Source organism: Strix uralensis, chromosome 6 (assembly GCF_047716275.1).
Source record: "Strix uralensis isolate ZFMK-TIS-50842 chromosome 6, bStrUra1, whole genome shotgun sequence".
In the NCBI taxonomy this organism is placed as follows: Eukaryota; Metazoa; Chordata; class Aves; order Strigiformes; family Strigidae; genus Strix; species Strix uralensis.
Genome location: NC_133977.1, coordinates 11286267 through 11308092, shown reverse-complemented (window position 1 = coordinate 11308092; position 21826 = coordinate 11286267). Strand labels below are relative to the sequence as shown.

General features: G+C 43.8%; 2 protein-coding genes across 6 annotated transcripts in view; one reads left to right on the top strand and one right to left on the bottom strand.

Moving 5' to 3' along the window:
- Positions 1–1517: 1517 nt before the first annotated feature.
- Positions 1518–2328, top strand: TSSK6 (testis specific serine kinase 6). The gene is given in 3 exon segments (XM_074872252.1): positions 1518–2115; positions 2118–2186; positions 2189–2328. Coding segments are annotated over 3 exon segments (807 nt in total).
- Positions 2329–17299: 14971 nt separating this feature from the next.
- MYO1B (myosin IB) overlaps positions 17300–21826 on the bottom strand; it is a 116716-nt gene continuing 112189 nt past the window's right edge. For all 5 annotated transcript variants that reach the window (XM_074872731.1, XM_074872734.1, XM_074872735.1 and 2 more), the window contains one exon: positions 17300–20279. In XM_074872731.1, coding sequence (XP_074728832.1) covers positions 20156–20279 — 124 coding nt within the window. In that variant the 3' untranslated portion in view covers positions 17300–20155. The remainder of the gene's footprint in view (positions 20280–21826) is intronic.

The window sequence follows — 21826 nt, the reverse complement described above, 5'->3', positions numbered from 1 at the left end:
GGTTGGTATTTAGGGAGACGGACGTTTTGTGGTCCTAGGCTCCTTTGTACAGCTGGAAAGGAAATGTGGGCTCCACAGGGAGGACAGGATCCTCTAGCAGCTTAAAAAACCAGCACAAACCAGAAACAACTGTTTGTGAGAGCCAAGGATGCAACACTGTGAGGAAGGAGCAGACACTGCAATGGGAGGGAAGCTTTGCTCTGGAGTGAATGTTGCGACCCAGTCCAGCTGCCCTCTGCTCCTGCCCTGTGCTTAATTTGACTGTCACCTTATGGCAACTAAAACTGACTAAAAGCATTTAAAAACTAAATTACAGAATCTCTCCATGGTCTCACTTCTTCTCTGTAAGTCTCCAAAATATCATTTAGACAAAAATAGAGGGAGAGCAATTCCAAGTTCAAGAAACAGAAAATCTGTTTCTTCTGAAAGATGCATCTAAAGTTCCCTGTACACACCACACGAAGTCAGAAAGCCTACCTAGTAAAATAGCTCCCTGCACCATCATCATGAAAAAGTAAATATTTACAGCCAGCCAAAGTGGTTTGCAGTTAGGGACAGTAGAAATCACTCCTTTGTACTACTCTGTGCAGTTCTGATTTTAATATAACTAATACCCTGCTGAAAACTGGTATAGGTCCCCAAAGGGATTCCTCATTCCAGAAAGCTGACATTTAAACTCTCATCATCCAAAGGGCTCTATTTTGAAAATTCAAGTGAAGAGTCAGAAAAGTTAAAAACTATAAAATATCCCCGTGGGAGTTCTCCCCTGGCATGTGCATGGGCATGCCTGAGACACCTGTGAGTGAAGGGGACCCACCAGACACTCTTGTCATCTCACAAAGGTGCTGCCACACAACACTGCACCCCATCAAAACACCTGGGTGACCCCTGGAGCCCACAGAGGCACCCATGGGACCATGGGGGAGAGCGAAGGTCAACAGCTGCCACACACAATATAATAAAGCTTTCAAATCCTGGAGCAAAACACTAACTTCAATTAAGTCCACCCACAGTGCTGTGTCCAGCTCCGGGGCACCTAGTGTAAGAAGGACATGGATCTGCTTGAGCGGGTCCAGAAGAGGGCACAAAGATGATCAGGGGGCTGGAGCACCTCCGCTGTGAGGACAGGCTGAGAGAGTTGGGGTTGTTCAGCCTGGAGAAGAAAAGGCTCCGGGGAGACCTTATAGTGGCCTTCCAGTGCTGAAAGGGGCTACAGGAAAGGTGGGGAGGGACTCTGCATCAGGGAGTGTAGGGACAGGATGAGGGGTAACAGTTTTAAACTGACAGAGGGTAGATTTAGATTAGATGTAAGAAAGAAATTCTTCACTGTAAGGGTGGTGAGGCACTGGCACAGGTTGCCCAGAGAAGCTGTGGCTGCCCCCTCCCTGGCAGTGTTCAAGGCCAGGTTGGACAGGGCTTGTGGAAGGTGTCCCTAGCCATGGCAGGGAGGTGGGAACTAGATGGTCTTTAAGGTCACTTCCAACCCAAACCATTCTCTGATTCTATGATCACACATCATGCCAAAAACTGATGCAGGAGAGAAGCTACTCTGTGAGCTGGGCTACAGGCTGGGTCACACATTAAGGGAGGGCAGCTTCTCCAAGATGAAATTGGCCACCTCCAACAAATACAAAGGCCCCTTAGTCATCAAGGCGGACTGACAGCAAGCACCCCCAGCCTTCACGTACAAGTTTCTGTCCCGGGACTTCTCCATCGTGCGCAATTTCTGGCATCCCAACATCATGCGCGTCTTTGAGCCCATCAAGGTCTGCAATGGGAAGCTCTACGTCATGATGGAGGCAGCAGCTACTGACCTGCTGCAGCTGGTGCAGCAGCTCAGGAAGCTGCCCTGGGTCCCCAAGGCCCGGGACATCTTTGTGTAGGTCATGGCGCCCATATGCTACGTGCACAACTGCAACTTGGTGCACCAGAATCTCAAGTGTGAGAACATGCTGCTCACCACTGATGGCCACCAGGCCAAGTTTAGTGACTTTGGTTTTAGCAAGGAGGCCAACAGCTACCTGGATTTGAGCACCACATTCTGCAGATCAGCAGCCTATACTTCCCCAGAGATCCTGATGGGCATCCCCTACAACACCAAGAAGTACGACATGTGGTGCTCTATGTGATAGTAGCTGGCTACACACCGTTTCATGATACCGACATCCGCAGCATACCCCAGTGGCAGAGGTGCTGTACCTGGAGGGGCTGCCCCCACTACTGGCACCCTACCATGCCCTCACTGCCCAACTGCTCCGGTTCAGCCCGGCCTCCCATCCCAGCGTGGGGCAGGTGGCCAAGAACAGCTGGATGAAGAGGGACATCTGAATGAAGAAGCCCTCCCCAGAGAACCCAGGAGAGCAGTAATGGTTTTGTGCAATCAGTGCTGTAGTGGAAAAACATTTCTGTGGTTTATTGATCACTCTGAGCCATGGGGTGCCTGTATGTGGAGCTGACTGAACTTCAAGCACCAGCAAGACCATGTGCTCTCAGAAGATGATCAGATCCCTCCACAAAGGAGACATGTGAGCCTGCTGCGGGCTGGGTTTCAAGACCCAATGACCATGATAAGTTAGCAGCAGGAGCAAAGGGTGGGCTGCTTACACCAGCAGTGACTGTCTGACCTCAGGGGGGGCCTGTACCCCCTGTCAGGCAGGTTGAGGCTCTCCCACAGAGTCAGTGTGGACAGGGCAGGGTGGTGAGGTGCAATGTGCAGCCGCACAGTCCTTTATGTTGCCTACTCCCTAGCACACATAATGAACACTGAAACTCCCGCACAGCTACCCTTCTCTGCTGCTCCCTACCCTCTGCCACCGTATGCACAGGGCACTGCCCGGGACTGCAGGAGGAAAGCTGTTCTCACATGGGTCTTGGCTTGTCCTCAATCTTGCTCACCATCAAACTGAATTTGGGCTGGTGGGAGGGAGAAGTAGTGGTCCTGCAAATCACTACTGGAGATAAAATGTCACATTTTTTGCATACCACCATTTAGATCTTACAGTGATATTCACAGCAGGATCTTTGCAGGCATTACCAAGCCAAAAGTTTTGGTGTGGGTTTGAGATCCACACCTTACATTGAATTACATCTTTCAGATATTGATTCTTAACAGCATTTGAAATCTCTGCCAAAAGATATTTGATGTGAAAGAAATGCCACTGGCCATAGAGAACCTGAAATGGGAAAGAGATGAAGATATAAATAACTGCTTTGCTAACACCTGCTGTTCGGTGTCGATGTAGAAAGTTACCAATTACTCTGAACGCAATCCCCAAAATCTACTACAGATCCCTACTGGCAAGTCACATTTTCAAAGGGTTAATTAAAGGTAGGAGCTGGCATCTGAAATGTGCTTTCATGAGACATCTCAAATCCCCTTTAAACAATCTCCAATCTAGCTTCTACCAAAACTGAAGTCAAACAGAAGATTTCCCGTTGGGTGGTCCGCCAGTCTTCGTGTTGCTGGTGCCACGTGAGCTAACAAAACACAGCCCTGGCAGCAGCTCCCGCAGCCGGGCTATGTCTTACATGAACAAACCAGTGCATACAGCTCTGCTGGAAGAGAAGGAAACATCTTTGGCAAAGCAAACATTTTGGGTCTATTAAAAGCAGCAGTTTAAGTAGAACAAGATGTGGCAGCAGAGCCAAGCCCAAGGCTTTTCAGCACACGGGCTAAAGTGAATTTTGCCACCCCCAGAATGAAGATTTATTTTGTTCTCCTCCTTGCAGCTGCAAAATAAAACTTCATAGCAGCAGCAAAGGCCAAAGTAGACAGAGTAAGGGATAGGAAGGGTGTCTTGGGGCCATCCATGGCTGGGGAAACGGGCTTGGGAAAGATCAGGAGGATGCTGGGGATGGAAAAGAAGGAGAGAGGTTGTAAGGATGCAGGAAGCAAGGAGGCGGATTTCAGGGTAATGAGATTTTCAGCAAGGTTCAACTCTCTTTTCCCTACTTGCCTTCCAACCACCCTGTCAGCCTCATTCCTCTCCAAAGCTACCACCTTCCTTTGGGAGAGCTCCCCAGTCCATACCCCAGGATATCCAGGTACCTACCTTCTGCCTCACTCCTTGCTTACCTCCAAGTACCACCCCACAACCTGGAAAGTGGAAACCTGGGCTACTGTATTGCCTCTCCTTTTGCTTTCTTTTAATTTTCTTTCGTTAAAGACAAAGCTAATATAAAATGACTCATCCTAAAACCCAGACCCTATTAATCTCCCCTCAGCACCACATTCTCCTAAACAATTGCATCTGTTGAAGACATGAGTTGGGACAGATGACTAATGTTTTGCAAGGCTGTACAGCCTTGAGTGACTTGGGAAAGCAGCCGGGGTTCAAGTGGCAAGTGATTTGAATGAGCCACAGGAGGCTCATAAGGCTGCCCTGCAGCCCTCGCCTTCTCCATGCAGAGAGTACTCCCAGCACTAACAATCTCAGAGCAGCCTGAGACTGTGAAAATAGTCCATTACAAGTCTAATTATGCAGATTAAAAATAAAAATCACAATTAAAGACTCTGAACCAATTCTTATCTAATTTGCACCAATGGGAAATAAGTTTTGAAGGAGACCAGAACCAGAGGTGTTGAGCAGGGTGGGGAGAAGGCTCCTTGGCCATGCTCTGCCATCGGGGCCGGGGTTGTGCTCTGCAGGCATCCCTCTTCTCCTTGCTCCTGAAGTCTCTGTGTGTGCTAAGCCTGCCTCTTCTCTGGGTTTATTTCCTCCTCAGGAGAGTAGAAATGCTTTTTAACCTTCCTGGAAGGTGCACAGTCGCTAGAAGTGCCCCTTCCCTGACTTCTGGCAGATGAGCCTTTCTATCCCAGCTGTGAATCACAGCGCCCTGCATTTATGGGAGAGCCCCTGAACTTTGAATGAGTGCCCATGGGAGGCATAAACAGCCGCACTGGGTTATCAACATCCCGATCAGTCCCTCTGGCGCCATTCTACAGTGTGACTCTGTCCTCCTCAGGCTGTTTGTAACGTACTGGTGCGGTACCAGCACCGAATAAATAACTTCCAATGAAGGAGCTGATCACCATGCAAGATACACAATAAATATGTTTTATCTAATCCTCCTTCAAGGACAAGAAGGGAAATGTTCAGAGACTGTATAAGGCAGCTCTGTGGTATGCCACTATCTAGCTCCTGTTGGCTTACTACATGGTCTGAGCATTACCCTGTCCAATAGCCCCGTCACTGGCTGTTGTCATACCCTCTGTCACCCGACGGGCTCACCGGCAAGTTTTCCTGATTCGTAGACCCATGTCTTGAAACCAGTCAGAGGGACTCTTGAAAGGATGCTCAGCAGAATAGAGTGTTTAGTATTTTCTCAAGGTATTTTCTAAGCATCTTGAAGCAATTTTACCCTATTTAATCTGAGAAAAGCATTAATAATTTCAAAGACATCTTCCAGACTTTTAGTATAGCTTTCCTCCCACTGCTCTTTTGTCCAAATTCAGCATCACCTTGCCTGAAATACAGTCTTTATTTCAGGCAAATGAAAGGAAGAGAGATAATTTGCTGCATGTTGACATTAAAGCTCCCTTTTCAGCTAAGCAAAATTTGCTTTCAAGATTTTAGGTCATAGCTGATGTGTCTGATAAGCTTTAGGACTCAGCTATTTAGAAGTCTACATGTTACAAAACTCTGGAGATAAGTATATTCATGAATTGTGGGAAAACACTGCTGGGTAATCAAACACCTCACATACTCCTGCTTTAACTCTCAAGCTGGTGCTCTCAGGGCTGTACGTTTCTGCCTGCAGCAAAGCTGGGCTGCCCAGCCTGCAGCTAATGACCCGCTACAATTACCCTTGGCTGAGCCAGCACGGGCAGGCTGGGTGAGAGACATACCTGAGTGACCCTGCCTCACTGGGAAGGCAGAGCTTTCAACAGGCAATTTAGCAAATGAATATACCTCACTCTGCTTGAATACATTAACCTTTCCATAATTGCAGTCTTTAATGCTGGAAGCCTTACATCCAGCTACCCAGCATCCTCCTCTCTCTTTTCAGACCCCACGCTGTATGAAGTTATGGGTCTCCATGCTTTTGTGTGCATCTTAACCCTTCTTCAGTTTAAGATCTTCTCTTTTCATGATCCATTGCTCTGCAGATCTCTACGCTTACTTGTCTGTTGGAATAGATAGAGAGGGAGAAAGGGGGAAAACATTTTCCCATCTTGAGACATTTGATTATACTGAGCATAATTTAAGAAAAAAAAAAGCAGCTAACAAGAAGTTCTCGCCAAAGGACAGGATCCAGAGGCTCTTTGTGCACATAATTTTCCTTGCAGACAAGGAGCTTTCTGTGAATAATATTTTCATTTTCACAGCACCTAGAAAACATTAATCCTCACACTAGCACCAAGTAGTAAATATTCTCCCTGTGTTATAGTGAGCAGACTAAGTGGCTTACCTCAAGCCAAGAAGATTTCATTTTATATTACAGTTCAAAACTTCCCTGGCCTCCAGTCTTCTGGTCAGATCATGACTCTGTCTTGAAGTGATAATAAATTCAACAATATTTGATGGCCTGGCAAGACATGTGAATTCCCTCTCCCAAAACTGCTTCCAAATCAATCTCATTTTATCTCATAAATGAATGGAAATATACTACAAAAGCAGATGGCTGGAGCTTCTTTTCCATGCTCTGAATAAGGGATCCAAATTTCTTAACTGCATGTAACACACCTTTCTGACAGCCAAGGAGGTACCCACACCACAGGACGTAACGTGAGCCCGGGTTGCCCAGAGAGGTTGTGCGATCTCCATCCTTGGAGGTTTTCAAGGACCAACCAGACAAAGTCCCAGGCAGCCTGGTCTGATCTCAGAGCTGACCCTGCCTCGAGCAGGACATTGGACTGGAGACCTCCAAGGTCCCCTCCTGCCAGAGTTACCCTGTGATCCCATAAACCCAGAATTCTGCTATGAGGTGACGACTATTCTTTCTCTCACAGATACACAGAATTCTCAATGATTTTTGACTGCAAGGGTGATAAATAACTGTATTTTCTAGACCCATGAAAATGTGGGACAACAAGCAATGCCTGCATCTGCCAATTACATTTTGGTTATTATTGACTTCTCTTATAGGTGGCAACACAACATAAGCACCTAAAAAGAGAGAACACAGGGGTGAGCATGGTTATTAGGTGTTTCTCTTTGAAGTTAGAGCTGCACAAGGGCGGGTGGTGTGTCTGTTCTCCTTCCTTCTCACATTATTATCAGCCACAGCAGCAACCAACAGATTCCTTGAAAGACATACACGGTGTTATTTCTTTTTCTCAGCTGACAGATGTTCATTATATTCAGGTAGCACCTAAATGTCACAGGAATCCTATTGGGAGAGATCCTGTGTACAGATGTGATTGATCATCCCTGCCTCAAAAGATCTCACCTCTTAAATGAGAGGCACTTTGGCCACAGGAGAGGACCTTCCCTTGGACCATGCAGTCTGCAGGTGGCCTCACAAAGAACAGACAGTAGGACACCATGGTGATCTGTTTGCCTCATGCATTACCTAGCATCAGAGAAGCACTTCTGGGCAGCACAGCTCACAGTGTGCTTTACAATACAAATGATTCCTGATTAAAAAATAATTAAATGCCTCTTAGCAAACCAATTAAACACCAATAATGAGACAAGGTCAATAGCGGTATCATCAGAGTCAGCATGGTAGCTGACAGGTTCACAGATCACCTTGCACCCTCATAGAAATGTATTTATAAAGGGGCCAGATCCCACCAGATGCTGAGAGCTCTCAAGTCCTGCTAAATGGTTTTAAAGTAAGTAGTAGCTGAGGGAACTGAGCACCACCAGACAAGCCCTTTAGAAATCTCTGACCGCTCCTCCTCCATATGATCACTTTGCTTATTCTCCATATACTGCATTGAACCACTGGAAGTGTAACTGGCAACGTAGTTTTTTTCATAATAGCACAGCACTGTCATATCAGTATGTTCTCCAGAGAGGGACAAATGCACCATTTCCATTAAAGCCTTAATTAAAAATACAGTTGGAGCATTTACTGCAGCTGACTTGTTTTAGCTTTAACTTGACATTGGCATGCCTAGCCTGAAGGCTGGTGAGATGTGGATGTTCCACCACAAGTACAAGGTAGGGCTCAGTGGGTGAAGGCAACAGGGAGTTTGCAAAAAGGAGAGTCAAGGTTTGTACAGCGTACTGGCTGCTGTGTCCTAGCAGAGCACAACAAACAACCTCACTCAGGGGACACCAACGAACCAGACAACATTCTCATTAACTGCAAGCAAAAAAACCCCTAAATACGCATTATTGTCTCAAATATAATGATAATCCTTGGCCTCTCATTTGCATGTTCATTAGCTTGTTAATAGAATACCTATTATGGAAGACCTAAAACAGAGTCATGAACATATGCACCATCATTTATTATAAAAATAGCTTCCTCTCTTTCTATTTGACATATTTTTCCCCAGTCCAGAAAATGGTTCAAATTGCGCCATCCAGGGCAAATTATAATTGATGAATAAATCTCAAGGAAAGCAATTTTGCTTTCCGTGCATTATACAGCCAATTATCTTTTCCAATACTGAGAGCTATGTTTATTTACTAGTGATGGATCCAGGGAATTGCTGGAGGAAGGACTCATGGGAGGGTTGGACCTACTAGCAACCTTCAAATAAATACACACAGCCTTCAAATATATACACATATTCTTATTAATAGGAGGAGAAATACCAGAAGCAAGTCCTCACAAACAACAGGTCTTCAAACCACTGTGTCAGAGTAGAAGGAAATCGTTACTGGCGAAGGAAGCCCCCATTGTGCAGAGGGGTGGCCCAGGCACGGGTGAGGACATCGCTCCTGAGTCCGAGGAGGGAGGATGGGGATCGATGTGCCCGGGGAAGCAGGGCGGCAGCAGGCAGGACAGCGGTGGTGGCACAGGTGGAGCTGGGGACAGGGAGGCAGAGCGCAGCCAGCCGGGGTAAGCAGGACAGTTGCTTGTGTGCATCTTGAGCTGATCGTGCAATAGTTTCTGATTCAGTGGCATGGTTAACTAAGAAGATGTGAGTGAGACACATTACTCAGGGCAGAAAAACATCCAGGACATTGCCTGGAGGAAAATCACAGTGGTGACTCTAGCCCTTCCCGTAGCCATCATCTATTTCATTTCATCTTCACAACAGAAAAAGCAACTTCAGTTTTCTCCTCTTTTGTTAGACTATTTCAGGCAGCGCCTGGCAGGAAGACATTCATGGTGGTGGTTTTGGGACAGAGCATCAGTCTGTCAGCAGATTAAATCTATTACAAATGCTATTCTCAAGACATCATGCAGGATCTAAACTTCAGACCAACAGCTCAGCACAAACTTAATTCCATTATGAAACTGGAGCCTTTTCATATTTCGTCTATAACACTTCTAAAACATTTGTGTTTTTCATTGCACCCTGTTCCATTTCTTTGGTTTTACTCTACCCCTAAATTTGCTTCATGCCTCAGAGTTTTACATGGTCAAGGAACAGCTGCACTTCAGATGCTTTGCTAGCAAAACTCCACAGCCACGCAGCCCCACGGCAGTCAGGGAGGACACAGAAATGGGCATCAGCTGATGACCTACCTGACAGCAGGGGGGCAACAGAGGTATTGGTAAGTGGGTTGGTGGGTGTGTGGAATTTCCCACCAAGCAAAAAGTGTCAGAGGAGACTTTGGCATGTAGGACCAGGACTTTAACCAAGTGCAGACGTTAAAATGCTGACTACTTCAATTATTAACTCTGCTGCCAGCTTAAATATTGCTAGTCTCCAGAATGAATGGTCAGATAAAACAAATCACTATATTGAGTTATGGTTGAAATCATCACCCACAGAAAGATCACAATGCATCGCTTAAGTCAAGCTCATGTTTCCAACATCTTCCCCTAAATTTACTGGCAAGAAAATTTTAAATGCCTGCAGAGCTGCAATTCATTCCAGAATAGGACAAAATCTATAGCTAACTCCAGTATCTGAGAAATACAAAAAATAGCACACAGAAGGGTAGGTTTTGTAGTGGCGACATTTTTTCCAGTAGTAGACAGACTCGGGTCACTTGTACTGATTTAGCATCTGTCAAAAGATAAGGGCTGTTGCTGGCTAGCAAAGCACACGCGATCTCTCTCTGGGCACGCCGAACATTTCCATAGCTTGTCGTTATCATCTCTGCCACCAGATTTGCAATTCCTTACTGCAGCATAAGCAGACTGTAGCTAATCTCCTCTCATCACCAAAAACCCCACTTCCACTCATTAAACTATGAAGTTCTCAAGCGGGACCTGACCTCACCCAGCACTGCGGTGGAGGAGAGTCCTGGGACGGTCGTTGGCCTCAAGCCTTCTGCCTAGGGGACAACACAAGGACTACCAAACGCTTGTGCAGTGGCTGCCCTCCGGTTGCCCATGCGCTGAGGAAGGAAGGTCAGTGCTACGCCTTGCAATGCCGCGAGCAGACAACGTTGGAAAGAAATCAACGGTGGGGTAGGCTGGCCATGGTCGGTAGAGGAATGCTGCTGTCAAGGATGGTCTATTGTAATAAAGATCACTACGTGTCTTGTGAGCTAGCTTTCCCCCAAGTTTAAAAAAAATGTTCGACAAACTCACAACAACTACTGACACCAGGGAACAAGCCATGAGGTTCAAGGAATGCAGAGGACTGTTTTTCACGTTGAAGGCTAGTGGTCAGTTCAGCTGCTGCTGGGGAGGCTGGAAACGTGGTTGTTTGGAGCTGGTAGGAAGAGGAAGGGTCATAAGGAAAAAGCCCAGAGATCCATGGAAGGTTGAAGAGCACCCAGACAAAAAAAGAGCACATCGCGTCCAAAGAAAGTTCAACAATTTTCCCAGCTCATTGGATTGTGGGAACTTTGCTTTTCCAGGGAATAACTATGCTATTTTTAGCATTTTTATTATACAATTTGTCACAAGCCGTCTCAGGAGACTATCAACAATCGCTTTCAAGCAGCATCTGACCACAAACACTTCTCCACATGTGATTTAGAACATCTGGAGCGAAGGAGTCAGCAGCTTTCAAAGCATGCCAGCACTGCGCTGCCTCCCCCATTTCTTCTCCTTCCTTCCATCTCCACATCCATTGTCAGACTGTGCGTAGAAAGCGGGCTGAAGCAGCCAAGCTCAGAAGCTCTGACAACACATTGTCACTCTGTATTTGCTGTAATCGTGTGGGGAGAGGGGACGGCGCCTGCTTTGAAGAGGAGCGCGGTTGGGGATTGCTGGTGGCACATTCCCTGCATCGCTGAGCTGCAGCGGTTTATACGTCACGTCCCCTGCGGATGGGAGATGTGATTCTTGGCCTGGATGTGGGCCAGGGTGAGGACGCGTGCCAAAGCGTGCACGCTGCATATCGCATCCATAGACCCGAAAAGGAGGCGCGTGCTTTGCTCCGTACCAGCTGTAGGCACTAGCTTTGTATTTGGTGCATGGATTTCTCTGGCAACCCAGGGAAACCTTTTCACCAGAGCTATCTGGCAGGTAAATTGTATATTCACAAAGCAGTTCTTTAGCAAGCCTGAGGAGGGAATGGGAAGATATGAAAAAGGAATCCAGGCAAATAGCAGAGGAAATGACATTATGATCCCAGCTGGAAGCTCTGTAATGATCTGCTTGGTATCTGTGCTGAAACCTGCATGAGAACAGGGAGAGGTTCTGGCCCCCATGGAGCCGATGAGAATTTTATCATCAGTTAGAGGGGGTGAAGGTTTCACACAGTCATTAATTTTGTGTTCGTCTATAATTTTCCCAAATGATCCACACGGATGTGGTGCAATCACATAGCATTCACACCACCTTCTGCCCGGCACGTCTGGCTTCCCCACACGGCTTCCAAAAGCTGTGCTCATTAGGACGTACACTGTGGTGCTAGCAGCACTCCCCAGCCAAGTCCCATGCAAATCCTGCTTTGTAACAATAAAGTCAGCACTGGGGAGGAGAGAAATCTTGAACTGCACTTTGTGAAGAGCCGGTGACATTGCAGCAGGATCTGTACCTACTTCTTGTTCTCCTTTATATGCTTTCAAAGAACAGCTGGAAAATTCAGGGACATTTCTCTGTCTTAAGTTAGAAAACCTGGGATTTTGGCACACAGCGTCTTTTAAGATTGCTCATGAAGTCATTAAACCCATTATGACTGCAGAAAGTGCAACCGCTATCCCAGCACGTGGTTTTGCATCACGCCTGAGCTGGAGTCATAGCTCCCCACGTCCTCACCCTCCAGGTCCAGCCCCATGGGGTGGCGCAGGGACCTGTGTCCCCCTCCAGGGAGGTTCTGTCACGGGGTGACTTCCCAGCCCTCGTAGCACATGGCCCCGGCTCACCACAGGGTCAGGGTGGCACGGCTGGAGCCTTGGGCAAGGGGCGCGGGCAGGAAGGACCAGACCACGCTGCTGTGGTGGCAGGAAAGGCACTGTTTTGGCCCATGCTGAAACATGAAACCACAGCCTTAGTTTTACTTTTCCAGTCATTTTCAGAAAAGAAACAGCTATAAATGCAGGTCTCGTTTGTAGTTGCTAGGATCCGTTTTGTTTCTTTTTCAATACAGTTCACTCAAAAAGTAAAAATGAGGAAATTTGTCCCTCTGTGTAGAATTTTCATGAGAACATTTTCATTTTTTCATGAGGAAAAAGATGCATCCTTAAAACCATAGCAACCTTTATGTCTTATTGAAAGTGCAACAATCCAAAAAAAGAAAGGAAATAAAACCCCCAAACCACCTGAATTAAGGCTTCCACAAGAGACCAGGCACTATCTCCAGGGAACAAAGTAGCCAAATCCCTTAGATAATGAGGAATTGCATCCAGTGGACATGCCAGACCGAAGCTGTTCACACATTTTAATTTCTTTGAAGTGCGTACGTTCACCCACCCTGGTTGAGGGCACCAAAAGCAGCCTTCCAGGCACCATGGTGAGAGCAACATTTGCTCAGTGCTGCCCTGCCACGTCTCAGCAAACGCATTTCCCACCGATTAAAGTTGTCATCAGTATTGACCTGAGCAACGACAAACTCCAAAAGCCACACACTGCACCTCACAAGCTGCCATTTTGACTGATACTCTGGTTTTGGAGCCCAGGTCTTCAAGATTGAAGAGGCAAAGCAGCTAAACCCTGAGGCAGGTGTCTGCAGTTCAGCAGTCACTAACAAACTCCTGATGCCTTGCAGCTCAAGTGCCTTTTCACAGAATCACAGAATCGTCATCACCCAGTCCAACCATGGTCAGATGCCTCTGACCCATACCCTGCTTTTGATTTGGTCTCCCTTCAGGAAAGATTTCCTGCTCCCACTCACATTCCACCAGTTTCTAGAAATTCCCCTGCAGCCATGACCAAGCCCTAGGAGAGATGGGAGGAAAGGTCTCGGGCAAAAGGGGCCTGTAGGACACACTGGGGTAATGCAAGAGGAGGGGACATCTGGCAGTGCAGAACTGAGCACGAGGAGAAAGCCACACCAAGGGAAGCCTCTAAATGACACCATGGGCCAGGGTCAGCACAGTAACACAAAAATAGATCAAGTCTACAACAGGTTTTGCTCCACCCTTGCTGGAGGAAGACATATGCCCCCACCCATGGCATCCTAGAGTCTGGCAGCTGGAGAAGACACTCTCCTCTCTTTGCAAAGGGTTTCCTCTACCCTTTGCACAGAAGAGCCTGAAGATGAGGCTGAAACTTGAAGCATGGATCTGGCTTACAGTCCCCCTTCCTCTTCCAGTTTGTTCTTTCATTTGTTTTACACTGAGAAATCCTACCTCCATCTCAACAGAAGGGAGAAAACCACCCAGGTAGGATCAAAACTCACATCCCAGGACCGTGCCGTGCTCAGGAGCTGAGCACGTGAGGGACACCACAAGATGTCGATACAGCAATGCTTTCAAAATATGGCATTCAAATAAAGGATGGTCAGGAGAACATCTCTGTGCCAGTAATGGGCTGACAGAGCTGGAAAAAATCCTACATTTATGTTGCAATGAGTTTGCTGTTGGTTTAAAATAAATACCTTTCTCTTATATCAGAAATAGCTGAAATTTTTTATTTTTTGCATTATCCCCAGAACAGCTCATGAAAACTCAGGAACCTGATATCACAAGACCACGATCCGCATGTAATATTACGAAGTTTGGGATGAAATCAACATTTAGGACGTTCCACTGCAAGCTCATCCACAACTTTTGGACTTTATTATTAAAAATTAAATGTTAATCAATAGCTTATGGTGATTTTGATCAGATAGGATTGCTTTGAACACCTCCAATTGGAGTCTTCATGGTTAAACTTATGCCAAGGTCCCTTCCCATAGCTATAGCAGCATACAGGCAGGTAAAAGCACAGGTATTTGCAGGTATTTAATGCTCCTTTGCAACTGAATATAAATGAATTCCCTCCTTTTGGCACCACAGTCTGAAACTAACTATTTCATATTCTGATGGAATCCTTTTTTCAGACTACAAGAAGCACGTACAGCAACCTTGAAGGCTGCGTGCCTTCAAAAAGCAGCTTTTCATGTTTCAGGCTTCGGTTTTGCTTTTTGTCAGTTTTGGGAAACACTGGTGATACTGATACAGCTAGCAACCTAACTTGAAAGGAGACAAAGCATCTTTCATTAAAAACAGCTGTTGGGTAGAAGGGAAATAAAACATTTCCTGTATGTTCAGCTGAAACTAAGGTGCCAGGATGCAGTGGTAGATAATGGAAGAAAATAACATAGAAGAATAAACTGCTGCTTTACCCTGGAGACATACGCCTCCCTTCATCACTGCAGAGAACATCAGAGGCAGGAGGGAATGAGGGCAGGATGAGAGCCAGAGTGGGAAACGGCACCCAGCATCTCTGAGACCACTCAGCATCAAGATACTGATGGGGAATGGATTTGTAACATCCAGAGGAGATGTTGCCATGCCACCAAAAATCACCATTCACTGTGGCAAAAAGCATCATCTCCCACTTTCAGAGAACAGCCTAGAAGGCTTCTGATGCTTCAGAGGGTGAAGGTGAGACTGGGCAGTAAAGTCCTGGAGGTCTGGGCAAGGGCTCCTACAGAAGGACTCCCTGCAGATCCCCAGCACTTTGCCATGTTTCCAGGCAAGAAGATTCCCTGGTCAGAGGAATGTTTAAGTTGTATTTTTGCTCTCATAATTGAAGACCATAAACAGTAGAATGTTATATAGCAAAAAGATCCTTACCTTGGGTTAAATGTAGGGTGCAGTCTTGGAAATCAGTTGAATTGTTAAGAAGAGACATTCAGATTCTTCAGATTTTCTTTCCATTCATGTATAAAGCCTTTTGTGCTTCATGCTTCAAAATTTTGCCTCATCAATTCACAATCAGATGTCAATGTCTTAAAAGTTTAGGATGAAGGAGAGGGAATCTGTTTCTAAAAATCTTTTAGGACTCAATTTCATCAATTGATCATAATCTAAGTTAACTGCAATGGCTTCAAACTGTCCTAATTCCCATCTTAAGTTAAAGCCTGAATACCCAATTCATCCATGTGTGCAAGGGAACAGGAGCAGAAGTGGTTCTACCCGATTACTAGATTAAGTCGGTATTGCTCTCACAGCCCCAGTCCTTTAAATAGCACTAGTTGGTGTGTTTCCTTAAAAACAACAAATTTGTAGGAGCACTTTTTTCCTCTTTGCATTCCAGCTACTGTTTTGCGACGGGCCAATGCAAATCTGCCCCAACCTATGTAAATACATTTTTACAAGAATTATTAACAGCAACTGTATATTCACCACAACCTTCCATCCTTTACATACTCTGCTTCAAAAGTGCGGAAGAACTGGGATTCGGTGCTGCTGAACGAGTGAGTAGTGCTGTCAGTGTTATCCTGCAAGAATGAGCGTGGCTTTTCCGTGCAGTGTATATACAGTGTGTGCTTAAAGCAGCTACTGCACGTATGTATGATGTTTCAGAAGGAACGAGCACTGCTCTGCAAACTCTGGCAGTTAAGGATTTTTTTCATACACTAAACCTCCCTTTACCTGAATATCTAGGAGGAAACACTCCAGTTAGTCGTAAAATGGAAAGTCTCACTGTAACTGGGATTGACATGCGAATGCTCTACTCTTTGAGGGACAATGCCACTGACTGAATTAAGTCTCCTGAAACTCCTTAAGAGATCACACGGTTTCAGACAGACAGGTCTGTAGTGCAAATTAGCAAATACTGTGCTGAATGGCTACAAGATTGCGCTACATGCCAACAACCTTTAGTTACATTTAACTGGAAGATCATGGATCAGTGGCGTAACATGTAATTATTTTAAACCACATGATTAAAGCAGTATCCAGAGAATTCTGGTCACTTTGAGAGGTTTTACCAACATTGGTAAAGAACTGTCCCTCCCACTCACAGTCATATGTCTGTCTCTAAGCTACAAAATACTCCAAGAAGGACAGAAGCTAGATAGGAGGAAAGCCAGAACTCATCTGTTAGTGATGCTGGAGATTACTTAAAATTCACGCTTGTCTGTATTGTTATAAGTTGGCAGCATCCCCATAAAATGCTTCTGGTTCTGTCTTTGAAATGTGTGTTTGTTGGGAAGTTCTAATGCCCAAAGCAGCACAGATGCATGCATCTCCCTCCTGCCCATCACCACCACACTACAGTGCAATCCTTTAAAATAACCACAACCATTTCCTATGGAATATGGAAAATGTGTTATTCTTCAAGATTAAGGATATAAAAGTTTAAGAATTAACAATGAAATTTACACCGATGGGAAAATTATCTCACTTCATATCAAAACTTTGAATTAATTCTTCATTTTTTTTCCCCAGAACTGTTTTGAAAAAGGTTCTCATTTTGGTAATGAAAACAAACCTGGATTAAAACCGAAAGTGCTTTTTCTGATTTTACATTTTAGTTTCTTTCTTCTATAATTTGTATGATGAATAAAAATATATGTAAATCAGAATAAAATTTTTGAGAAAAAGATCACAAGACAAAACATGGAATATTATAGGCCTGGGGCTCAAAGCCATTTTTTAAAAATCAGGTTAATCTGGCTATTAATATTGTTAGAGCATCGGTCCAAATCCTAATGTTAGGAAAGTCGAGTTTGCAGAATTTTCAGAGAAAACTCTGTTGAGGAAAGGACTTGCACTGAAACAGGTTACTGGGAATCACTGAGGAAGACATGCTGCCTCTTAAGGAATCACTTGCAAAATAAAAATTTCTTCTCTCTCCAAGTCACACACCAGAGTTGTGTATATTTAACCTAAAACCCAGTCACCTGCTCTTTTTAGATTTGATGGTAGTAAGGAAGATACAGATATAGAGAAAGTACGGGTCTAGGAACAGAATTTTATTTGATTCTGGAAAGTATCATGCAACAAATCTCATTCTTTTTAATGATCCTTGCCCAGCTTCCAGATGACAGAATTTACAAGTAAAAGGATGTGTAAGGTTAGCACCATAGCAGGAATAGCCTTCTCTTTACAACTCCATCTGATAGACAGTTATAAAAGAAAACAGAAGAAAAGAAAAACAAACTAGGTGACCTTGCATTTTTATTTTCAACATCCTAGATACTTAAATCTCAACATTCAGACACCATGACTCTCCGAGCATATCTAAATAATTCATGTTCAGCAAAACTTGCTCTGTACGTTAAGAAATATTTAAGTGTAAAATGGTAACCATCACAAACTACCAGCTAATATGCAAGGCAAAAATCAGAAAGGTCCAGAAAAAGAAAGGAAACAACAGAAATCAAAGTGAGGAATTTGCCCCTCTTTGCAGTCTTTTGCAGGTATGGCTATCACGACTTGATGCAAAGATCAAAAAAACCCCAAAAGGGACGTCTACTGGGTCTGGCTGGGATGGGTCAAATATCCTAACATTATCCTGTAGTACCCTAATTTCATGGGCCAAATATCCAGATGTTATTTCATCTAAGCTCTTCCACTTCCTACCTGCAAGCAACTACAGGATTACATCAAACTTCAAATGTTTCTTTTTCTTACTTTTGTATTCATTTTAAAAATTTGCTCCTTGTGGTTCTTACTGTAAGGCTTTCAAGATAAGGAACAGTTTTACAAACCCTCCAATCTTTACCAAGCAGGAATTCTAATACAGGATTTAGGAGTTTTAAATGCCATGTTACTATGTGCCATGTTCTTAAGGCAATGGAATAATTCCTTTGAAGTATCCTAATTTTGCATTACAAATCAATACTAAGATTTCCTTCATAAGCATCTCTAATTACAACACATGTAAAATTATTTGAATTTTATTGAAGTATTAACCTGACTCCATTATTAAAAGAAGGGTTCAAACTAGGATCATAAGGAAGATGTCATAGTTTGGGAAATACATCTTTTGATTACTCCCACCTTTCAAGGTCATGTGCATGGACTTTTAACAGCAATATTAAAGCAACGAGTTAAAACAATTGGTTTGTATCCAAATCATAGCAAAATCATTTACTTTAATCCCAAAGCAAAACATGGTATAAACCAAACCAGTTTTTTTCAGACTGATAACCGTCAGCATTAGAACATCTGTTGCAGTAAATGCCATTTTAACGCGGAGAGCCAACGTTAACATTGCACTACCCAGAGGAGCCTTTGCAGCCATGAGCGCTACATCACTTTACCACCGGGAGAGTAACAAGAGTCTGAACTTTTCTTTATCTTTCCTTTATTTATGCTTGGACTTCCAGCACTGCACATCAGATACCCAGGGTCTTAATCTGTCCTACATCAGACTGCAAAAATACAATGCTTTCTCAACTGTCCTTGTATCAACGTATCAGTCACATCCAACAAACCCTTCACTTGAGTAGTTATTTCTATCTAAAAATGCATCTCTCCTCTTAAGGATTTCAACTAATGCTTCTGGCTTATAAAAGATTAAGTGCAATCAGTTACACTGAAAGTTTATAATGCAGCTCTTGATTGTATTTTCTGTGCACGCATTTACATCAGGCACACAAGTTATATAAAATAGTTTGGAGTACAAAAATATGGTTATAACATAGGAGTACCAAACAGCACAGAATTAGAACAGGTTTATTACCGTCATACCAATTTATATACAGACCCCCAAATTAAGGATTTTTTTTAATTCTAAGTACTCTTCCCAAATTGACAAATGTAGTGTACACTCTAAAAAACTGCAAATTAACAACACAAATCTATTTTAACCCCTACATTGTCTATGCAGTCTGCACCAATCCTCTCTTGCACACAAAAATGTATTATAAATAATTTTTCACAAAATGTCACGTATGTTTTATTGCACATTGTACATGCCAATATCTAAAAGAAAGGCGCAAACCTTTCGCTTGATAACTAACTGTTTAAATACCTAGCATTTACTTGTGTTATGAATACTATTGCATTTTTCAGGCTCTAATCTTAACTGATAATTTAAAAGAAAAAAAGCAGAACAGAAAATACGCCTTGAACTTTTGTATAGCTTTTGTGAAAGAAGCTTTTTTAATTTTACTGATTTCTACTGTATAAAGTCATTAAAAACATCTGACCTAATTAAAAATCCTGTTTCAAAATCTCTGCATTTTTTTTACTATAAAATTAGGCATACAGCTGCTTGTATAATCACATATTCCTTCTGTTTTGCAGAATTAGATGTTCCTGTGCTGTATTGACTAAAAGATTGAGTTACATAGGTTCTAGTGTTAACTACAGGAATTGCTGTGTCAGTCTCCGTTCTGCCGGTCTCCCCAGAGGTGGCAAGCAAGGAGCCTGTCAAAACACCAGAACAGGTCAGTATAAAAAGACACAGGGCACAAGTGGCCATCAAGCATCAAGGCCATGTATAGTTTCTGTTAAGCGGATCTCTAGACTAAGGAATATGAGCAATTTATCGTTAATACGTGGGTTTACGGTATGCTGCACTAAAATATGACCGCTAAACAAAGAGAATGATTCATGTATGACAGATATGTGCCAGCTAGTAAAAATGCCTCACTGGGTAAAAATCTGCATTTTGAGGGTTAAAACTCTGGCATGAACAAAAAGATTAAAAAGTCGATTGATCAAATGTTTTGCCAAGGATTTCTAAAGCTATTAGCCATCAACAGCTCCAGAAAGGGGTAAAACCAGCAAAACCAAACAACTAAAATTGCACTATTACAAAGAAACAAGTCCGTGAAAGGGAGAGTCACCAGCTGCAGCTAAGGGACAGCCACTTCAAGAAGTCGATTGTTTTTTCGCTTGCAAGTTGGGATGTTGCCGTTTTTCTGGCTGCCTTGTATGAACTTCACACACACTTTGTCTTGTCTGAACTGGACCAGAAACCTAGGAGAAGGAATAAGATACATTTTAGTTAAAAGGTGGAAAAAACCACATGAGGAGCAGAAGCCTTTTCCTGTTGGTTCTGAGCACCACTCCAAAAGATGTTATTTTCAGGTCTGTATTGATAATAAGAGCTGGGGAATAAAAAAAAAAAAGCCATAGGTTATGGTACGGTTTGAGTCTCCTTTGCGTAGTAGTTCTTAATTATTGCCTTTTGCCTGTAACTGTGGACCTTTTACAATAGTTTGCTATTTCTTTAGAAAGAAAGAAGAAACAGAATTTCTAATGTACCAGAAATGCAGCAAAGACTATTTCCAACTGCTTCATCATCATCCAAAGGGACTTTTCTGTTTTCATGGAAGAAAGCTGAATACTTCTATAGCAACATCAGGAGCGCTGATTTAGTATATCTGGTATTTCAGCAGCTCTCATATTTCTAATCCTTAGTTAGCCTTACAGCCCTCTGATCGGCAATTGGGAAAATTCACTTCCTTCCCAGCAATCTCTAAATTTAGATATTTCCTACAGTCCAGGAAAAATTAATCTGGATTTGACTCTTCACTTTTTACTGGAAGAGAAATTTCATTGAATGTGGAGAATTGGTTTCAAAAAAAACCCCAACAAATAACAGGCTCCTGTGGAGCCTCAAACTTCTCACTGATCTGGATAGCAAGATTAAAAGCAATAAACAGGGCAGAGCTGCCTTTTGGCTCACATGAAGCGGGTTGCTGACCTAAAAAGTCCTTTGTAATACAGCACATTTTCCCTTTTAGCATCCTTAAAAAGTCCTCCAGCAGAGGCCAAAAACTTCAAAGAATTTGTTCTCCAGCCGGAAACCACAAATCAAGCTGACGGCAGAGCTCAGGGGAGGAAGTGGCCTCTGCTGCGCCGAGCTGCCCTTCGGTCCTGCTTTCCTCCTGCACAGCCCAGACGCTCAAAGATTAACTTGTTCGGTGCTCCTAGCCATGCAAGCATCTGGGAAACGTGAGTAGGTCTTATAGCCATCATCTCTTGTCACCAATGCTGCATTTTCCTCGGTCCATTGTTCCAATATTATATATAAATGGTATGTCTCTTACTAGACATACCCTTGGATCAACAGCATTTTTGCTTATATCAGCTCTCTTCCCAAAAAGTAGCGTACAGTAGCCAAAATAAAGCCACATTTTCTCCTCAATCCCTAGTTGTGCTTGTATCTAAACTCTAGCAGGGAGAAGAGAGTACTGCTTCACCATCAACAGAGATGCAACAGCTAACAATTTAGAATTATTTAGTCTGGGTAAACTCAATAGCAATACACACTTGAATGTTTTTAATCTGCAAGACAAGAAACAAAACCACATCCCAAAATGCAAGACTCCCAGAAGCAGACTGTTTTCCAGACCTAAGGGAGGCAGGCAGTCCAGACTAGTGCAACGCATGCTTAAACTCTTAGTAGTTTATTCCTTTGTAGCCATTCTTAAACTAGAAACTTACTGGGGACAGCCACACTCTTTTAGAGGCTGAAAACACACACCCTTAAGCAAATGAAATCACATCTGGTAATAGAA